This window comes from Acinonyx jubatus, chromosome E4 (assembly GCF_027475565.1).
Source record: "Acinonyx jubatus isolate Ajub_Pintada_27869175 chromosome E4, VMU_Ajub_asm_v1.0, whole genome shotgun sequence".
Lineage (NCBI taxonomy): Eukaryota > Metazoa > Chordata > Mammalia > Carnivora > Felidae > Acinonyx > Acinonyx jubatus.
Window position 1 is genome coordinate 23,786,400 of NC_069395.1, and position 22,196 is coordinate 23,808,595.

Here is a 22,196-nt window from a genome sequence, read left to right on the forward strand (position 1 = left end):
GGATTTACTTTGGTAGAGAGCTAAATGAGGAAACGGACGGGCAAGTGGCATCCGTTTTGTTGCAGAGGTAGTATGGTTCTAGGATTTTTACCTGGTTAGTTGTGTGGAGTAGCAGGGGAAATTGTGTGTGTCAGTTTAGCCAAGATAGAGGTCAACTTTCTTGCTCAGTGTTATCCATATTCCTCCATAAATCTCTTTACAATTAAACTTGTTAAGTAGATACTCTTGTATAAAGTTAAGAACACTAGTCAATACTAAGATTTCCCCCCATTTGTAGAAGTTTTAAGAAGTTTTTCTTCACCATTATTGCTCTGTAATTTGGCAATGCTATGTATGCATCTAGGTATAGTTCTTTTTCATTCATTATAATTTACAGCAAGAGACTCTTGTCAATTTAAAGATCTGAATCTCCCTTATTCTGTCATAATTTCTTACATTCCATTTTCTCCATGCTCTCTGGAACTTCCACTAAATCAGGTATTATTTCTCTTGGATTGACCTGCACTGCAAATCCTTTTTCTTATGCATTCTATCTCTGTCCTTTTATCTGCAATCCTCAAACTTTCTATGATATTTCTTTCAAAACTTTTTTTTTTGAAAAATTTTTATTTTGGTATAATTGGCATATAACATTATTCTAAATTTAGGTATATACCATAATGATTTTATATGTGTATATATTGCACAGTGATCACCACAAAAAGTCCAGTATCCATCATCATACATAGTTATGAATTTTTTTCTTGTGATGAGGACTTTTAAGATCTACTTTTACCAACTTTCAAATATGAAATCCAGTATTATTAACTATAGTCACCATGCTGTATATAAAATCCCCATGATTTACTTATTTTATAACTAAGTTTGCATCTTTTAACCCTTTTCACCCATTTTGCCAACTCCATTGCCCGCACCATGACAACCACCAATCTATTCTCTGTATCTATGAGGCTGGCTTTCTGGGGGTTTTTTTTGTTTTGTTTTGTTTTTTTAATTCCATATATAAGTGAGATTCTTTGATATTCGTCTTCCTCTATCTGAATTATTCCACTTAGTGTAGTGCCCTCAGGTCCATCATTGTCACAAATGGCAAGATTTCATTCTTTCTTATGGCTAAATAGTATTCTACTCTGTGTGCACACGCGCACACATGCATAGCACAACTTACTTATCCGTTCATTTATTCAATAGGCACTTATGCCATTTCCATACCCCAGCAATTACAAATAATGCTGCAATGAGCATGGGAATGCAAGATACCTTTTCAAGTTAGTCTTTTCATTTCCTTTGAATAAATACCCAGAAGTGGAATTGCTGGATCATACAGTAGTTCTATCTTTCATTTGCTTTTAGGAATTTCCATATTGTTTTTCATAGTGGCTGCACCATTGTACGTTAGCACCTTCGGTATACAAGAATTCCCTTTTCTCCACACCCTAGCCAATACTTGTTATTTTTTGTCTTTTTGATAATAGCCTAAGCATGAGGTGGTAATCTTGTTATGGTTTTTATTTGTATTTCCTTGATGATTAGCGGTGTTAAGCACCTTTTGATGTACCTGTTGGCCATCTATGTCTTCTTTGAAAAATATCTATTCAGATCCTCCGCTCATACCCTAATCAGATTTATTTTGCTGTTGAGTTGTAGGAGTTTACTGAATTTTATTAAATTTTAATTTCAGCACTCTGTCAATTTCAAAAGGTCTTTTTTACTTTCTATTTGTACACCATAACTGTTGTCTTCTTAAATCTTCCTGAGAATAATAATTGTAATTATTTTAAACTATTCTAGATCTGTCCTTATTTGTTATGGGTTTTTTTCTTATTATTACAAAGAAAATCCAATCCTCCAGAAATCTCAACAGACATTTAAGTTAAAGATTCTGAAAAATAAAAATTCTACAAACAAAAAAAATTTCCTCAGCATCTTATTCCTTTAAACAGTCATCATCATCCTTTTATAACCTTCAATATTCTTCTAAACTATTATGTATACTTCTCTATTTATTAAAAATATATTTAAAATATTTTCTTGTTTATGGAGACTTTGTTTCAAAAAATAGATTTGATTCTTTTTGAATTTTGACTTTTTTTTTTAACTGGTGAGTGTAAGACCAAATTTTCCTCTTTCCCTATGGATCCAAAACAATTCCAGTGAGAATAGAGATAGCTGTTTCCATCTGGCTGGATTTATTTCCGTAATTTCATACTGCATGCTGATAGTCAACAAATTGCAGGAGCCACATTTCAAACTTCTAAGTATGAGGCATAGGGATATTAAACGGATTCCTTTGTCTGTAAATGTTTTGTTAAGTGGCAGGTTACACTTTATGGTGAACAGGAAGGGATCACAGTATTTAGTCTGGGGCCACTAAATGCCTGATTATAGAAGATTGAACCACAACTCCAAACTGTCTACTAGCATATAATTCAGACATTTTCTTCTAATTTCTTCAGAAAAAAATCTGATTTTTCCCAGTGATAAATGTCTGACTAAACTTAACTACAAGGGAATGGTACTATGATAGATGGAAAAGGGTAACTTGTATAGTACACAGGAATTCAATGAAGATTTGCTTTCTTTTTCTAGAGATCATGTACCCTAGAGCCTCACTGGGAGCTGCCATTTTGTCCTGGTGCATCAGCCTCTAATCCTTCTGGAAGGTGGGGAATAGTTCATCAGAAAATATTCCTTTTTCCATCTCTCAGAAATTCATTGAAATTTCTTACACCTTTCACTTATTTTTCATTAATGAAAGCTTATCATTTTTTCTTTCTCTGTCATCATTTCAACGGAGTCTCATGAGGGAGAGCAGACAAAGGCATGTGGATCATAAACTAGTTTGAAGCAAGGGGTTCAATGAATCATCTTAGTGAATCCTTTACTTCATTTATTTAACTAATATTTATTGAGCATCCATGCTGTAAAAAACATCTTAGAAGGCATAAGAATGAGCACAACATGTTCTCTACCTTGATGAAATTATAGCCTACTAAGCAGGAAAAAATAGATACATAAAAAAACATAATACATACTCGGGCAGGGTATATTAAAATTCTATGCAAGTTCATAAAAATGAAAAATCACATTAAATTGGGAAGTTTAAAAATATTCATGAGGAAATAGAATTTTTGATTTAGCAAAATCCTCCAGAAAAGCCAGAAGAAATGAATTCAATGCAACAGTATCAACATTTTTAAAAAGATGTAGAAGGTGGAAACCACAAAGTATATTTAGGATCATGCTATTTGGGGAACATGATATATATAAGAGAATCATGGGAGATAAGGATATAAAAATAAATTAGGACTAGAGTATAGAGGGCCTTAAATTAAATGGACATATTTGAATCTAATTTGATAATGAATGATGAGCTGCTAAAGGCTTTCCAAGCAGCGGACTGCCAGACTAGAGCAACATCCAGATTGCTCAAAATATGTCTAATAAAATACTGTTCCAATTGATCTTTTAATAGGTATGCTTAGAAAAACATTTCTCAGGTAATCAAGTAGATTTTAAACACACTGAATAAAATGTATTTCTGTGGAGATTTTCAGTACACGTTAACTAACTTACATGAAAGAAAAATAAGCAGCATCTCTCTTGTGATTACTTCCATTCAGACCTCTAATCTTGAAGTCCTTTCTAAAAAACATTTTTCATGGGAGAAATGGAAAAATGACTATTAGAGAAACACAGACAATGCCATCTTCCTCAATTTCCATGATGAAAAAATGGTTTCCACAGAACCAGCAGAACTGTTTGTCTAGTGGAAATAATAACAATCTACAGATGTGTTCCAATAAAACCCATGGTATCTCCCAACTCCAAAGCTGTTATGGATGAATTTTATCCCCCTACAAAATCGTATGTTAAAGTCCTAACCCTTAATTCTTCAGAATGTGACACAGCCTTTAAGGAAGTAATTAAGTTGAAATGGGGCTCTTAGTGTGAGCCCTAGTCCAATCTGGTGTCTTCATTAGAGAGATCTAGCCACACAAAGAGACTTGAAAGATACATGCTCACATAGGCAAAACCACGTAAGGACACAATGAGAAGATAGCCATCTGCAAGCCTGGAGAGAAGCCCCAGGAGAAAACGAACTGGCCACTTTCTTGATTTTGGACTTCCAACCTCCAGGACTGCGAAATTGAATTTCTATTATTTAAGCCACCCACTTTCCTCAACACTGAGCAGAGAGCCTGCTTGGGATTCTCTCTCAATCTCCTCTGGCCCACTCTCCTCTATTTGGGCTCTCTCTCTCTCTCTCCCTCTCTATCAAATAAAAAAAGAAAGAAAGAAAGAAAAAGAAAAAAAATGTAAGCCACCCAGTTTCTTTGTTATGGCAGTCCTAGCAAACTAATACAATGGCCAGGAAAACTGAAGCACTTTAGAGCAGGGTAATGTGAGGTGGAAGAGTTTTAGAAGAAAAAGTAGTTTCCTGATGCAGTGAAATTCATGCTCCGTAGTGGAAAAGCAAAGGACAGGGGAAGGAAATATGTAAAAGCCCTTTCTATGACCTTCGTTTCTTGTCTGGAAGTCTGAGTAGCAGTAAGTTACTAGGTTCCTAATGGTGTGAGGTATTAAGGATGGAAAGGAGACTTGAGGTTTGGTGGGAGAGAAAAAGAGCCTGTTAATATTCTCAGTTCTGATTGAAAGCAGTGAAAAGTATACAATCAACATGTTAACGGAAATAGAGCCTCGGATTTAAGAAAGTTCTATCAAATAAATTTCAAGATTTATACTTCAAGTGACAATGACTTGAAATAGAGCAATCAAACATTAGAACTGGAGAAAACAATTATGTTTTGCTCTAAAGGAAAACCAAGTGCCCGTCATCCTTGTAAACACTCTACTTTTAGCTTCTTACGGGAAGAGGGTGACTGGATTAGATCTGCCAGATTGCGAAACGTAATCTTCTGTCACAGTTTTGGAATGCGAAACTTCCAACAGAACTAAAGGTAACTCTTGAGCTTGTCCCGCCACTCACCCTCACATTTTTTTTTTCATTTTCCTTTCTTTCAGTCAAGGTGGTAACTATAATCTTACTTTTAAGAAACTTTCTCCTCCTCTCTCATGGCAACTGATTCCCTGGGCCCTCTGTGACTAGCTCAGTATTAAAAGGTGAAAAACTCTCCAACCTTAATCTCTACCTCTGTCTGTGCTTCCCTCCCTTGTCTTGGTCCTTTTTCTGGAGATGGTAAAAGACATTCGATTTGCCTATTTGCTCAACATAGTATTGAAAATAAGGACTTCCTGGATGTTGGAGTGTCATAGACAAAGGAAGTCTCATGGCTAATTTTCATCTGAGGTCAGAGAAACAATGAAGCCTTCTGCAATCTCTAGCCCAGGTCCCTATAGTTCTGCTTAGGTTCAAAGATACAACAAAATAGGGGCACCTGGCTGGGTCAGTCGGTAAAGCGTAAGACTCTTGATCTCAGGGTTGTGAGTTCAAGTCCCACATTGTGGTGTAGAGCTTACCTAAAAACAACAACAAAAAAAGATATATACAAAATATTGCCCTACCTGCCATTGACCCTGCTCTTTGTTGTCTCCACATATACTTTTTTCTTAAAGATTTTGCTTGGAGAATTCCTCCAGTCAAAATACTATCTAAAGTATTTAAATCACTCTCAAATAAAGCTGACAAAAATGTTTAAAAAGAAATATTCAGTTCCTCGGGCTCCCCTTGTCTTTCACCACCTTGACATTTGGAAGAGTCCTGGTCAATTATGTGGTAGGATGTTCTCAATACTGGTATGTCTTATGTTTTTCTCATAATCAGAACATGCTGGCAGGAATACCAAAGAAATTATGTCATGTACTTCTTTTTTTCTGTCATGTACTTCTTAGTGCATCATAGGGATTACATGAAGTTGACATCTCTTTTTGTGGGTGATCAAGGTAATGTTTACCTTGATCTCTTGATTAAGGCAGTGTCTAGAAGGTTATTTCACTATAAAATTGTACTTTTCCTTTCATAGTTATCAAATATCATGGACAGGCACGTTGAAACCACACAGTGATCCTGGCTGTCTTCAAATTATCACCCACTAATATGAGCACCCTTTAGATGATTTTGTCTACAACAACTGTTTGCCTACATGATGACTTCCTATTTCTCTCTTCTACATTTATTAGTTGGAATTCTTAAGTAAGAAAGAGCTATTCCTTCTTTCCCACTTATTTATTTATCCCACTGCTTATTTACATCAGTGTATTTACTTGATTTTATGGGTCAAAATCTAATGTTATCATTATTTATTTTGTTTCTCAAATTGTCCCATCTTGGCTTATTAGGAACTCCTTCAGGTTACTTCTTGTGTCATTTTGATGACCCCTCACACTCTTCTGAGCAACTCCTTAATTTCTGGCACCAAAAGACTTTCCAGACTCCTTTTACACTTTCTCTGCCCTCATCCTGGATTCAACCAATCCTTGATTCCCCAAGGAGCCCTCGTTGTTTTTATTAAAGAATTATGTTTAGTAACTGAGATGTGAGCATTAAAGTGTGCTAAGTGCTACTGAGCTGTCATTGCTTCGAGGCTCTCTAAGTAAACAGAGCTAGGAATTATATGTGTATGTGTCCACAGACCCATAGAGATACACATCTATATTTCTGAATCTATCTTTGCATAAATGTGTATTAAATGTCATGAGTTTATACTGATTCCAATCTTATCCACAGGAACTGCCACCGATTGGAGGAGGCTTAAGAGAAATAACAACTAAATGCAATGCAGGATCTTGGAAAAGATCCTGGAACAGAAAAGGGATATTAATGGTAAAACTGGTGAAATTCAAATAAGGCCAATAATTTAGTCACTTGTATCGTACCAATGTTAATTGGTCATTTGGAAAACTGCACTATGATAATGTAAGATGTAAACATTAAGGGAAGTTAATATGGGAAGGGTATGTAGGAACTCTGGACTATTTTTGCAATTTTCTGTAAGTCTAAATTTAGCTAAAATAAAAAGATTTTTTAAAGCCATTAAAATTTTAATATGCAATCCAGCATTTCCCAATCTTATTTGAGCACGTAATTTTATTTTTCAGGAAAATTACTAACATCCATCCAAAAGCATTATTAATTGTGCCTTGGAACACAAATTTGGCAATTCTATGAAATAACAAAACCACTATTTATATGCCACACACAGAAATTAATTTCACTGCATATTGGCTTAATGTGTTTCTACTGTGGTTGAAGATTTCCCAAAACTATTAAGCAATCTCTGGTGAAATAGTTACTTGAGAAATCCTAAATTTCACTTAAGTTTAAATGAACACAATTATAATGCTCATGATAGAAAGCTGAATAAGACTATTTTTCTATAATTTTACAAACACGTTGCATGTGGTTAGAGGTATGATAAAATTTTGCAAGCTAAGGAAATAACCACAAATGAAGGTGTTCTATTTTTAAAGAGACCAATTACATTGAAAACAGACAAAATTTAATAGTGTTTAGCTTTCATTTTACAAAGAGCATTGCAATAATAACCCAAATATGCAGTTTCCAGATCCCATTGATGGACAGAACACACTCACCCGGTACCTTAATGAAGGGCTTCTTATGAAATAACCCTGCCGGGCAACATATTTATGAAATTGCAACTTTTTAAAAATTGATTTTACTAAACTATAAAAGCAAGTTTGCTTCTCCCTTATTTCTACTATGTATTTATGGAATGTATCATTGGAATTCTTGTATCTTTTCATTTATTCAAAATACTTAAAATATATATCATACACCAATTGATTTGTATTTGAAGTCTTCTTTTTTGTGGCCATGTAAATCAAAATAAAATTATTGTAACACTTTGTAATGATGTATTATCATTACCTGAATCTGCCAGCAACTGTTATCTGTTTATAGTCATATAATTTAACCATTTTCTCTGGTATCTGATTTTTTTAATCTTTTTCTCTTCTAACTTTTAAAATAATTTTACTGAGTTTAACAATTTTCTTATTTAAGTTATTTTTATAATGCATTTCTTCCAAACAAACTTTGAAAAGGTCACTAAAACCCTATATATTTTTAGAAGAAAAATACTTTTATACCTCCTACAATTCTATTTGGCTTTCTTCTATAAAATTATTCCATGACTGAATAATATAATATATTGCTTGAGAGTAAAATGCCTCACATTGTACATATTTGAGTCATCTTTTTCAAAATATATGTAGTCCTAATCTCTGTAATACTTAAGACAGTGATTCAGAGTCCAGAAAGCTAACCATTACACCAAGGAACCCCATGTCTTAAGACAGTGATTCAAAAGATTGGCCATGGTAAATTATATACCTTCACTGTTTATTGCTTGGAAGGACTGTGATGTATAGTGTTCATTCATGTCATTCTTCATTCAAAAAAATAACCAAAGTTTTGAACATATTCAAATTTACATATAAAATACATGTGTGCATGGCCTGAGTCTTTTTCTTCTCCATCACAAATACGTATATGGTTCTAGGTGTCCAGCTTTGTCTTTAAAGCAACTCTCCTGCCACCCTCAAACTGTCTCCGACCAAATATTAAAAAATAGTTTTGACGCACATAAAATCTGACTCCCTTGACCCAGGTGAATACGTGAGGGAACCAAAGAGTCCCCACCTACTATGGTCTGGCATGGCTATAAGTAATCCTCAAAATAATCCTGTGAAGGGACTTCATCCAGTTTCATGGTTTTAAAGTGTCTGTATGCTGATGACAACCAAATTTCTATCATCCATGTAGAATTGTCCCTAAGCTCCACACTGTATACTGGACACAATTCAGGGAGTCTAACAAGTATGTTAAACCGATCATGTCTACAATAAAAATCCTAATCTTCCACGGTCCCCTTAATTGCGGTAAATCACAATTACACTCTTCTCAGTCCAAAACTCTGCATTCACGCTAGACTCTTCTCCTTCTGCCCCAACTCTAATCAAAAACTGCTGACAACAATGCCTTCAAAATACATCTAGAATCTCAACACTTCTCATCACATGCTTGTGCCCTTGCCAAAACAAGGTTTAACTTCTCTGGCTTAGATTATCCCCATAATCTCTTGATTGCTTTGCTCAACCAAGAAGCCAATGAGTTTGTTCCTCTTATTATTCAGTTCCTACCACTCTTTTGCTCACACTCTTTCAATGATTTTTTTTCATTTTAGAATGATAGCCTCCACCCTTATAATGACCTAGAAGGCCCTTGTTTCCCTATCAGATCTCAGCATTTACTACCTTTACTACCTTTCTCATCCCTTGGTTATAGCTACACTGGCCTACCTGCTGTTTCCCAAGTCATCAGATGTGTTTGTATCTCAGAGTCTTTGCCTTTCCTTCAGAGTGGAGACTCACATCTCAGAATAATCTACATGGTTCACTACCTTAACCTACTTAGGTCCTGATTAAATATCAACACCTTGATGAGGTCTTCCGTGACTCTATTATTTAAGTTGGATACACTGTTCCATATTTGAACTTCCCATTGTTCTTTTCTGCTTTATTTTTCCCTTTGCACTACTGCCTTCCAAGAGAGGTTATATATTTAACTTATTTATTTTTGTTTACTATGTGTCTCTTCAAGTAGAATAAAAGCTTCATGACAGCTGGAATTTTTCTGTTGGTTTCCTTGCGGAAACCACAACACCTGGAATGGTTCTGTCACACAGTAAGCAGTCAATAAATAACTGTCAAATAAATGAATAAAGTAATGGATGAGAAAATTATTAGCTCAAATTTTCCATAGAAAATGATTGAGAATTAAATGGAGTACGTAATTGGTTCCATGTTACTTAACTCTCCCAGTTAGTGAGTCAACTGTTTCAAGCTGCCAGAACCGGGGATCTTTTATCTCTGTCACATTTCCTCCCTGAATTTATGAGCCCCATTTGCGGCATAAACACTACCAAACAGAGGGAATATTAGTTGTGACTAGGATATGCAGTTCCCAGAAAGTCCAGTTTTAGTTGTCACTTTAATGAGAGAAGTTTCTGATCCACATATTTTATAATAATAACATGCTTGGGTTTGGCTCACTGATAGTTAATATGTTAAAATTCAGGTAAAAGGCCAACTATCAAGAAGTAATAATAATTAGCAACTATACTATGGATATACTTAACAATATTTTTTAATAGGGCCAAGTTTGCATCACCACATTTTAGCTCCCCCTCTAATAGGATGCAATGACCTTCACTGTATTTCACATATAAAACTTAGGCTTTCACAGTTATTTGTATGATTCAATATACCCTCAGATAAGATCCTTTGATTTATCTTTTGTTCTTGTGATATATAACCTAATTATTTTTAAAAAGTAAACATACAAATGTAAGTAAATATGTGTGTATATATGTTTAGGAGGCAAATATATTCATATTAAACTCCTTTTTCTTCTATCAAACCACATGTTTTATAGTTCTCTACCATCTAGACACACATCTAGAGATTTTTCTTTTCCTTTCCCTTTTCCTACATTCATATCTATTCAGTAGCCAAGTTCTGTAAATTCTAACTTTGCAGTATTTTTCTTAGCGATTCTCTCTTTCTTTCCCATTGATTATCACTGAGGCCAAACACTCAACCTCTTCAACAGAATAATGAAATATTATTTGAATGAAAATAAATTGAAAAGAAAAGAAAAATTTCAATTTGACAAGGATGAAATATGGGTCAGATGAATATCTATCAACTGGCCTGATATCAGTGTTTCCTTGCTTAAAATCATCATGGTCGCTGTCCAACAGCCTACAGTAATTTCTGTCCAAAGAATAAACTTACATTCATCTTCCTGGTAAGACTGCTGAACAAATAAAAATGTTAACTTAATCAAGAATAAGGAATACCACTGCCAACTGCACTGAACACTCAAATGCAAATGAACTGAGGGGGGAAAAGAGTGAAGTGCCAAAATACAGAGGAAACTCTCAATGAATAAAATGAAACCACTTATTTGAAGTCATCTACAAGTTACTTTATGACTTATACATCAACTAGAACTAGAATGAATATATTAATATACAAGAAGAAAGAATGTAAGATCGTTAAGAGTGCTAATAGCCATGGGAGCTATATTAGTCAGGGTATTGGCTAAGTTGCTGTAGAGACTCCAAAATATAAGATAGAATTTTTTTAAATTAATATTCCTTTTCTATAAAAGTCCAGAGGTAAGCAATTCATCCTTAATATGTGACTTCCATCTTTGTCCCCATTTCCACTGGCTAAAAGAGAACTAAGAAGAGGACAAAGGTGTTTGAGTGGGTGAGTCTATCTCTAGAGCTGAATTAGGAACTCCATTATCACTGTGAACTAAGGCAGAACTAAGGCAGGTGTGTCATGAAAGAGCTGATCTTTGATCTCAACTCTTGATTTATCTCATTAGTTTCACAATTCATATTTATTATTTTCTCTCAATACTATAATCTATATAACACTTTATTTAAAGATATATTTTTAAATTAGACCATTTCATGTTTTATATTATATTAACTTCTCAGCTTGTTGGATCCTAAAGTATAAATTTCTCTTTTCACTTCTTACCAACTAATATAGCACACAACAGCTTGTGAATATCAACTATTTGTAGTCAAAATCACCATTTATTATAAAATGAAGCTTTAGTAGCATAATCTCTCCTTTTTAAAGTGGAGAAATTGAGCATTAATTGTAAGCTTTGTTTTCAATTAAGGGTTTGATAATCCTTGCATGAAACATTTCTTAGACTATTCAACATTTTCCCCATTATACTACTTAATTCACCTCCCAAGTCTGTTCTCTTATTATGAATTCAGTATATTTGAACTAATTTCTGCTGATGCTTAAGGGCAAAATTTCAAACATGTTCTGTTAATAGGTGAATCTTGACTATATCTTCAGTTAATGCATAATACAAAAGACAATACAAATACTTGGTCAAACAATACATTTAATAAAATATATTAGATATGTTAAACTGAGTGATTTGTTTGGATGATTATACATGTTCAAGTGATGGTATATATCTGATTTAGGTACTTGAATTTAGAAAATACAAAAGCTCTTACTACCCAATAATCAAAGACAAATAACCCAATTTTTAAAAATTGGCAAAGGTCCTAAGTAGGCTTTTCTTCAAAGAAGATATACAAATGTCCAATAAACAGATGAAATAATGTTCAAGGTTATTAGCCATGAATGAAATTCAAATCAAAACCATAGTGAGACACTATTTTGCATCCACTAGGATGGTTATAATCAAAAATTGGACCATAACAAGTGTTGCTGAGATTGTGAAAAAAAAAAAAAACGGACCCCTGCTACCTCGCTGGTGGGAATGCAAAATGTTAAAGTCTCCTGGGAAAACATTCTGGCAGTTCCTAAACAGAGTTACCATGTAACTCTGCAGTATAAACAAAAGCAGTGAAAGTATATGTCCACATAAAAATCTTTTCATGCATGTTAAAAGCATTTTTATTTACAATGCTGGAAATAGCCCAAATATCCATCAGCTGATGAATAAAAAATAAATGATATATCCAAATAATGAAATATTATTCAGTTGTACAAAGGAATGAAGTACTGATGCATATTACAACACAGATGAACCTTAAAAACATTATGTCAAGTGAAAGAAGCCAGTCCAAAAACACAACACAAAACAAAACAAACAAAAAAAAAGCGCATATTGTATGATTCCATTTATATGCAATATGCAATGTCCACAATAGGAAAACCTATGGTGACAGGGTAGACTAGTGATTGTGTGGGGATGAAAGGGTTGTGGGAAAATGTGAGTGACTATTAAAGGATAGAACATGTCTTTATGGGGTGATGAAAAGATTCAGGAGTTAGATAGCGGTGATGTTTGCACAATTCTGTGAATACACTAAGACATTAAATCGTACATTGTAGACAGTTGAATTCTATGACGTGTGAATTATGTCTCAATAAAGTTGCTATGAAGAAAATTATGCTGGTGGACTATCGCATTTATTGTGACATAATTCTGCTGGTCAATTTTATTCATGGACAATCCTTAATTATGTGGTAACAAGGTCTTCAACAACATTCTTTTTTAATAAGACAAAATTCATTAAAGTATATTGGGAAAAGTCCTATTTTAAGGGTCACTAAAATTCTTTTTTAGCTTATATCAAGTGCATTTGTTCACTAGGGCAATAGTGTATGTGCCAATAAATACTATTTATTGTGACTTGAACAGCATAATTCAACCAGTCTATGAGTAATGATGTATGTTAGTGTTGATGGGCACATTTTATCCTTTCTACAACGATAAAGTGAGACTAGATATTCAGTTCTAAAGTTGTATGATTCTATGACAAAAAGGGTATGGCAAAATAATGAGCCCATGTGATGAGTTCTGTGAATGTTCCATTCATTGGTGTTAAAATAGTTTTCAGTGTTTAATTTCATCAAAATGCTGCATACTTTCTTCAAAGAAAAACAATTCATTCATGACCCTGTTGCATCTTTTCCACTGCACAAATTAAAGGCTTACAAATGCACAGAATAGAAATATTTTCATTTCGAACTTTAAGAAAATTAATCCTTGGACAATCTTACTATCTCAGTAGAGCAGAGACATAATTAGAGGTAAGAGAGTAAAATCTACCTGGACATATTGCAGGGCATTTGCTATTTCCAATTAGCAACTTACTCCACCTGGTATTAAATCCCAAAAAAGAATTTTCCTTTTTTCTTGATTTATTTGACTTGGCACTTCACTTAAATATCAATTAACTTACTAAATTTAAATAATCACAATCACAAGCACCACAGTAAAATTTTCCTATAAAATCAACATTTTGTCTAAAATACCAAATAAAGAATAGGAAAAGGTATGAAATGCAATGCAACGTTGTCTCTTCAAATAAGAGTGGGACTGTACTCACTGATTATACTTTCCTTGATCATCTGAGTCAAATACAAACTCTATCATAGAACAAATTGGTCTGATGATATGACTCTCCATCATCTACCTCAAAATGCATATAAAAAGTGATTTCTTTTATACTACATTTGTTAGTTTTATCAAATACTTTGTTATTCTGTAATAGTTATAAAAATTTAATTTTGATGTCAATTATGTACATATAGCTTTGAAATAAGAACTTACCTTAGGAATAGAAGAGAAAATAGCTTTCAGATCTCATACTAATGATTCTCATCATCTCATTTCTAAAAATTTTATTTCCTAAGTATCTCAAAAATAGAAACAGTGCCCTAATCCTAGATTTAACAAATGAACAAATTATCTCAAGATTCATTAGAAAAAAAACAGCAAATCTCTGTCAATTTTCTATGTCTTGGTCTTCCCCTTCACAGGTCTGTATTTGTCTATCTATCCATCTATGTATCTATCCATCTGTCTGTCATATGAAGATAATTCACACAAATACAAGTGTTAGTACATATCTAGCTGTATATCTTGGCTCACTGTACCTCTAAATCACATAACTACACTTATATTATTTTTTTTTATAATTTAAAATGCATTATCTTAAAGAAAAAATATACTTACTGCCCTCTAGAGGTATGAACCAGAAGTGTAATAAGTGTAGATGTTGCTGGGCAAATACAGTTTAAAGCTAACATGGCGTATTTAAACTCTTCTTCACAAACAACATGATCTGTTTGAAATAAAATAGGTAAATAAGAATAATTTACCTTGGGATAGTAGTATTTTTAAATAATATTCAAATAAAACAATAAATAAAATTACAAAAGTTTCAACACAAAGACACTTGTCTTAGAGATGCTTTTACGTGTGCAATTTTCCCCAGGAAAAAATGTTTCAAAAGAGAGAGTACTAGATTATGAGTTAAGTGATCAAGAGGGAAGGGGATTCTAGCCCCAGTTCTGTCATTAGTGAAACAGGCAGCCTTTGGCAAAATGCTTACTTTTCCTATGCCTCTTCTGGACAAGCAGATGAGAGGCAGATAGATTTGAGGTACAGTCTGGAAAATAAATCTGGGACTGTATAAAGTTTCCTTTAATTCTGATAAAAATTCTATGGTAAAAATGTATTAGTATTGATTTAAAGCATTATCAATTTATCAAATTCATAGTCACACAGCACACAGAATTACTAAATGACATGGTAGATAACATATACATAACATAGGAATAGATTTTGTACAATCAAAACAACTATAATATCAAGCAATAGAGATTAATGCTAAAATAAATTTAAGTTTAATTGTACTTTGACCTCAAGACCTACGGTCATAAACTCAAAAGATGATAGGGTCCAATCAGGAAACATAAAAAATAACAATTGAAGTTCAGTTACATAAAAACAATAGAGTGCCAAATATGGTGGTACATGAGAGGGTACAGGCCACATTAAGGGGGGGGGGGGGTGGTACTCAGCCCACATCCTTTACTTTCATAGAGCGAGGAAGGCTCAGATGCCAGATATGCAATTTTCCACAGAAGTCATATTTGAGAGAAGTGAACAAGGTATTGTTTACTTTGGGGAAAAAACCTTCCCTTCCCAAGTAAACAATTAGACCTGGCATTAGAAGTAAAGACAATGTGTAAAGTTCTAAGATAATAAATATTCTTAGAAAATAGTTTTAGCTAAATTAAGAAACAGAAGGTTGAAATTTGTAGATGAGTCAGATATCTATACAATGAACACATACCCAATACCACTGATGAAGAAACATAAAAAATTACTTGGGAAATGGTGCAGCAAATGCCCTGGACAGATAAATAATAAACTTACTCCTGGTTTCATGAGTTAACATATGAAAGAGCCCATTATTTTTTTCTTTTTCCTTCATTTCCTTATTTATTTACTTTTTCTTTTACATTTTATGGAAGAAATTGCTACAGTTACATCTCAGGATTTACTCAACATCAAAAAAAAAAAGAAAAATCAAGCATCTGCTAACAATGTTTCTGCCTCTCTCTTTTTTCTTTACTGCTTTTACAGTGTCTATTAGCCCATCAGCAAAGCACACATTACTGGAGATAACTTTGCACATAAATACAGAGTATGTTTGTAACTGTTTCAGTAGACCTAGATCTTGAACAATACAGGTTTGAATTGCACAGGTCCACTTACACAAATTTTTTTCAGTAAATATTGTACAATGCTATAAATGTATTTTCTCTTACCTATGACTTTCTTAACATTTTCTTTTCACTAGCTTACTTTATTGTAATTATATAGTACATAATGCACATAACATACAAAATATGCATTAATCAACTATTTATGTTATTGGTAAGGCTTCTGGCCAATGGTAGGCTATTAAAGTTTTGGAGGAATCAAAAGTTGACTGTACAGGGCAGGGCCAAGCATGTGGCGGGGGAGGGGAGAGGGCAGTAAGGGGTTGGCGTAACAACACCCATGTTGTTCAAGGGGCAAAACTGTATACTAAATTATCTAGGAACACAAATACTGTGTAAATTAGGAGAAAATATATTTTATTCTGTTTGGCATTGTATGTCATTTATACAAATTTAAGATGTTTAATTACTAATATTAGCAATGTCAGTAGCTGGCACATACTTAATGGTGCAAGTACCTCTCCTTTCCATTGTGCTTTCTTGAGTATTCATACCTGCACATTTACGTATTGAAATACATTATTATTCCCCTTTGTTTCTCCTTCAAATTATGATTAATATATTTATTATTTTAAATGTGTTCATATAGATACTTATATTTACTCTGAATTTCATTCCAGGGTAGTAAAGGAAGTGTCACAAAATATTTACTGTATAAAGGAGGCACTGGTTGAAATGCCATTGGTTGAAAACCACTGTTTAGACAAATGAGTTAATATATAATTATCATGGGATTTCTTGTTAGATAAAAAGAAAAAGTCAGTATTCTTTTCATAAAACAGAAATTGATTTAGTCAATATGGCTGATCAACACAGGGAAATATGATAGAATATTCAACTAGGTATATTCTTTTGCATAAATTACAGAAAACTGAAGCCCACTCTGTAAAACAGAAGTGAATATATCTTTAGACCTCTCCTCTTAAGTTCAAATATATGACTCCTTCTGAGACATTTTTAAAATACTAATCACTGTCCCCTAACCTGAACTGAGAAACTCATTCTTTCCTGCTACTTTGACCCTCACTTCCCAATGTCATACGACAGCCAAGGTTTACTGATATCACTAAAGCTGTCTCTATCCATTCCATTCTCCTGACTTGCTACAGGCTTCCAATCCTTATCCATAATTCTTAAGGGCCAGATATCCACTCTTAGAATTATTTTATTTTATTTTATTTTATTATTATTTTTTAGGTTTTAGAAAGGCAATGTGCCTCATCTACCTTACCTAATGTAATACATCTAGGAAGCAACCTATGCTTTAAAATATTATTTCTGCAGTTAAATGTGTCAACATCTATACTAGTGGAAAAAATAAAATTCAGTGTTGGAATTGCCACCATATAATTTCAGGTCAGGTCAGATCTCACTAACAACAGAAATGCTTTTTTTTCCCCTGATATTTTCTGGATTTTAGAACTACACTAAGGGATCCTGAATCATTATTCAAACACTGATTATCTTTCACCTAGACAAATGCAACAATAACTTCTTAATTGCTCTTCTTGTCTTCCAACTCTTCAGCATTCCACCTATTACCCTTGTAAAACTGTGCTGTCCAATGAGAATTGCCACTGCCACATATGGGTATGTAAATTTAAATAAATTAGAACAAAATACAAACAGAAGTTCAGTTTCTCCATCTTACTAGCCATATTTCAATAGCAATAAATTGCTCAATAACATCTATGGCTACTGCCTACAGTATCAGACATTGCAAATACAGAACATTTCCATTATCACCAATGACTGGATAGGGTTGTTTGATTAGCCAATGGTTTAATGACCATTCTTGAATCCTAACACTTATAGGATATATTTCAAATTCTTTAAAATGACATCATAGAGTGCCAGAATTTGGGTAATCTTACTAACATACTATACCATCTTTTTATGACCCTTCTCTGTCTCATTGTTGCTAAAATTGGTCATCTATAATAACAGGAAAGAAGGAAGGTCATATGAGTGTACATACAGGTTGGCAGGTAGATGTGTAGGTGGAAGTTTACAAAAATTTTGTTTTTCTTCTTACGTTTCTATTTTCTTGGTGGAATAGGTGGAAATGATGATTCAGTAAGAGGATGGAAGTGAAAGAAGAAAATACAGCATAGTTGTTTAAGAAATCAGGGATGATCAATGTAAAGTGGGAATAGTCTGCAGATTGTCTTTCGTTTATTTCGTTTCCTCTGGCCACATTCAAATGTGTAGAAGTAAACACCGTCTTCTGTCAAAAAGAATTCACCACCGTTAACTTCTGACAAACAAGTCTAACTTATGTACAGAAGTTCAATGAACAGAGAATGAATTATAGTAATGGATTATAATGGTGTGCTATGGAATTCATACAGGTTAAGAACAGAAGGCAGGATCTGCAGTTGTAACTAATAGTAAACATTTGGTAGAAACAATGAATGTCATTCCCAGTGTAGTGAAGAGTTAGCTGGAGTTCCCGATTAGAGGATGTGAACTGGAATGATAAGTGGCAGCGGTCAAAGAAGAGAGATTGGGGGGGGGAGGGGTGGCGTCACATTAACAGGTAATAACATGATCTGTAGAGTGTGTTTCCGGATGTGGATGCTGAGTTAGGATGGTGAACAAGAACATATATAATAGGGAAATTATAGGTACACAAGTCTAGGGCATTGAGAGAATCACTTTCATGGCTACCAGTATCATTGAATATTATGACGAAGCAGTTTGGAAAAGAATGAGAGTGAACATGGAGAATGAGCATTTTTCAGCTCAATTGTTTTATCAGCTACTAGTATTTCCTTTTTGGGATATTTCAAGTCACAAACTGACAGTTTTTATCAAATAATTTTATAATTACAAATGTAAGACAAAGTTACATAAAATTTAAGTACTACTGAAATGTATAAGGTAGAATTATGCCTGTAACAGAAGTGCTATTTTTCCTTATTATCCATTTTCCACTCTATCTGCAGAAACAACATATCTATGGAAACATGTCTAGAAACATGTTTGGAAAGGATAAGAACACTAATGAGTGGTGGTAGCACTTTGCTGACTTCAGTCACATATAGAAAGATGACCTCAGGTAAGAACTGATCACTTTGCAAGCAGAGAGAAACAGGAATAAAGCTCTCTTAAGTAGGGCACTGTTTGCTTAAAGCCAGAAAGCCAAATCAAGAGTCCAAGAATCTGGACAGTTGCAGAACCAAAAAGTGAATTGTACCCTAAATAGCAGATGATACATTTCCAGCGTCTTCCATTAACATTTCTCCCAAACCAATAAAGCCAGACCTGTGGCAAGAATCAGATTAAAGTGCAGCCTTCTCACTCAAACTTATTGTTTCAAGTGATGCCAAAGTAGCTGCCATTATAATCCAAAAGGAGACATGAACAGGACAACAAAAGCCAGTAAATAAGGCAGGTTTAAGAGAGTTCTTGGAGAAGAACTTTGAAAACAATTACTGACACAGGGAAAGGAATGAAAGAAATCTGCTCCAATTTGAACTTCCTCTAAGGCCACAGAGAATAGAATAGTGCACAAGGAGACATGGTTATGAATAGACAAAAGAGTTATTCTCTAAGAGCAGAATGAGTATCTGATAAGGAATTTACTGCAAGGTCTCTGCCATTCATGTCCCACAGGATTTCATCATTGCTATGGGCCAATAACTGTTGTGTATCTCTGGTTCTTTTTTCCAAACACCAATATTTTATTACAATTATCTTGTTTCACTATTTTATATTCATATGGGATTGGGGTGGAGGCAGCTAACTAATTTATTCGTGTGCGTGTTAATGGATGAGTATCTTAATGTAAAGGGAAATATCGTACACAAATGCTTAGATGAATAAGGATTTGAACTGTGGCTGCAACTGCTGTCACCCATATTCATTCTCTCCTTCTTCCTTTCAGTAATAGAAGTTCTTATTTCCTCTCACTCATCCCCAAATTTTAGCTGGGTGCATGGCTGCCCAGGTAAAAATTACATTGTCCAGCTTCCCATTCGTTAGATATGGTCACATGACTAACTTTGTCCAAATTCTGTATTGTTTTTTTGTAGGCAAAACCACTTTTCCTAAACTCCTTCCTTCTTGTTGGTGAGACCACATATATGGCAAAAGCCCAGTTTTGATTATGTAGACAGAGATAACTCCTTAGCAATGATAAAATCTGTCCATTTTTCTTTATGGCTTCTAGTTTCCCTCCCTTGCTGAAGAAAGCATTTCCTCTTTCAAAATTATGTGCATCTCATATATTCTCAACCTTTTGAAGTTTCTGTGTATTTACTTTAGATCTTTCTTGTCCATGGCTTGCTGTTAAAGCATAAGCACATGAGATCAAGTGGTGTCACCACCACTAAGTGGGCCAAGCCATGGGCAAACACTGATCCCTCTGAGCCTAATCTGCTTTATTTTTAAATGTGAATAATAATAGAATATGCCTCATAGAATTGTTTTTAAGTTCATTTATTTATTTTGAGAGAGAAAGAGAGAGAGAGAGAGAGCACAGGCAGGATGGAGAGAGAGGTAAAGAGGGAGAATCCCAAGCAGATTGAGCACTGCCAGCGCAGAGCCTGACATGGGGCTCGAACCCACAAACTGCGAAATCATGACCTGAGCTGAAACCAAGAATTGGGACACTTAACTGAATGAACCACTCAGGCACCCCTCATATTTTCTGAGAAGAAAAGTAAACAATGACTATGAAATGCTGATCTAAATTCTAAACAAGTACTATGTATCATTGCAATCATGCATATTAAAAACAAAGATTTCAATAAACTGTCTTGAAATAATGCCAATAATATATTTAAAAAATTTAAGTAGTGAAACAATATAACATAAATTTATTGTTATAGAATTAAAACATGATCCTAGTCTTATAAAAATGCTGACTTCTGCATGTATGTTCATATGTTCACATATATGTCTGAATAAACACAAAAAATTGTAAGAACAGGAACCAAACTGTTAATACTAACTACCTCAAGGAGTGGGAAAGTTTTCAAGGAGTATCATTTTTAAAATAAGATTACGTGAAATGTTTGGTTTCTTTTTTATTGTGATGTTTATTATTTTAAAAAATTCAAAGGCTTTTAGATAAGCCATTATAATTAAATATACAAATTAATAGATACATATGAAGCAAATCTATTTTCAAGTCCCTTTTACTTTATGGCAAATAAAATTGTTAATTACATTTTAACAAGTCAGAATCTTTTTTTAAAAGTCTGCCTCAGTATTTTCTGAGCTCTTGTATGATTTAAAATACTAGAAGCTTCTTCCATGCAGTTGCTAGGTAACAGGTCTTTGGAAAGCAGTAACAACAGTGGAAAGTGCAGTAAACCAAGGCAGGGTTGTGATTTACAGAAATCAAATATCCTTTGGAAAAGAGCTTTTAAACAGAAACACAAAACAGGATAAACTTGAAAAATTGAATGTTATTTGCTTTTATTTTAAGGGGAAAAGTTTATTGCATGGACTGAACAAATTGTGTTATAAAAAACTCTCACATATCCTTTGCTTATTGTACTGTTTATAAGCATGAGTGGGTCGATTGCTGTGAAAATTGCTTTTTCTTCTTAGAAGAGAATGGATAATCTCTAACAATTGAGCTTTATTTTGATTTTGTCACTTTAATCAATAAAATAACCAATTGATGAATGTGTGTGTGTGCACATATATATGTACACACATGCATGAGCACACATCAGAGACTTTTGCCAATTCCAGGATTGTGAGCCATGCAACCACTAACTGGCTAAGAATAGATTTAAGTAAACCTTTAAAAGTCATTTAGTTTTACAAGATCTAAATATAAGAATGCATATTAAATATATAGGATTCAACTCCATCTGAGATTGGCAATATTCTATAAAACAGATTTATTTCACCTCAATAATAAAGAGTATAAAAAGCTTGCCTGATTTTCTTATTGCTTGAATCCCTGCATTATTTCAATGCTGCAATTTTGAAGTATCATACTAATTAAATGCTCAAAAGGAGAATCAAGTTTCCTGTACTCTAGTGCAAAAGTTTAATTCTATTAACCTCTCTTTCTTTTACACATGTCAGAAAACAGAAGTTAATCGTTTTTGAAAAATTATTGTCCTCAGAATCCTTATTTCTTTATGTTCTAGCCA

General features: G+C 33.8%; 1 protein-coding gene across 17 annotated transcripts in view; it reads right to left on the reverse strand.

Annotated features, from left to right (window-relative positions):
* KCNT2 (potassium sodium-activated channel subfamily T member 2) overlaps positions 1-22,196 on the reverse strand; it is a 360,665-nt gene that overhangs the window by 120,814 nt on the left and 217,655 nt on the right. For all 17 annotated transcript variants that reach the window (XR_003425716.2, XR_008293217.1, XR_008293218.1 and 14 more), the window contains one exon: positions 14,519-14,627. Coding sequence is in view for 14 of the 17 variants with exons in the window: in XM_027074938.2 (XP_026930739.1) it covers positions 14,519-14,627 (109 nt within the window). In the remaining 3 variants the exon portion in view is untranslated. The remainder of the gene's footprint in view (positions 1-14,518; positions 14,628-22,196) is intronic.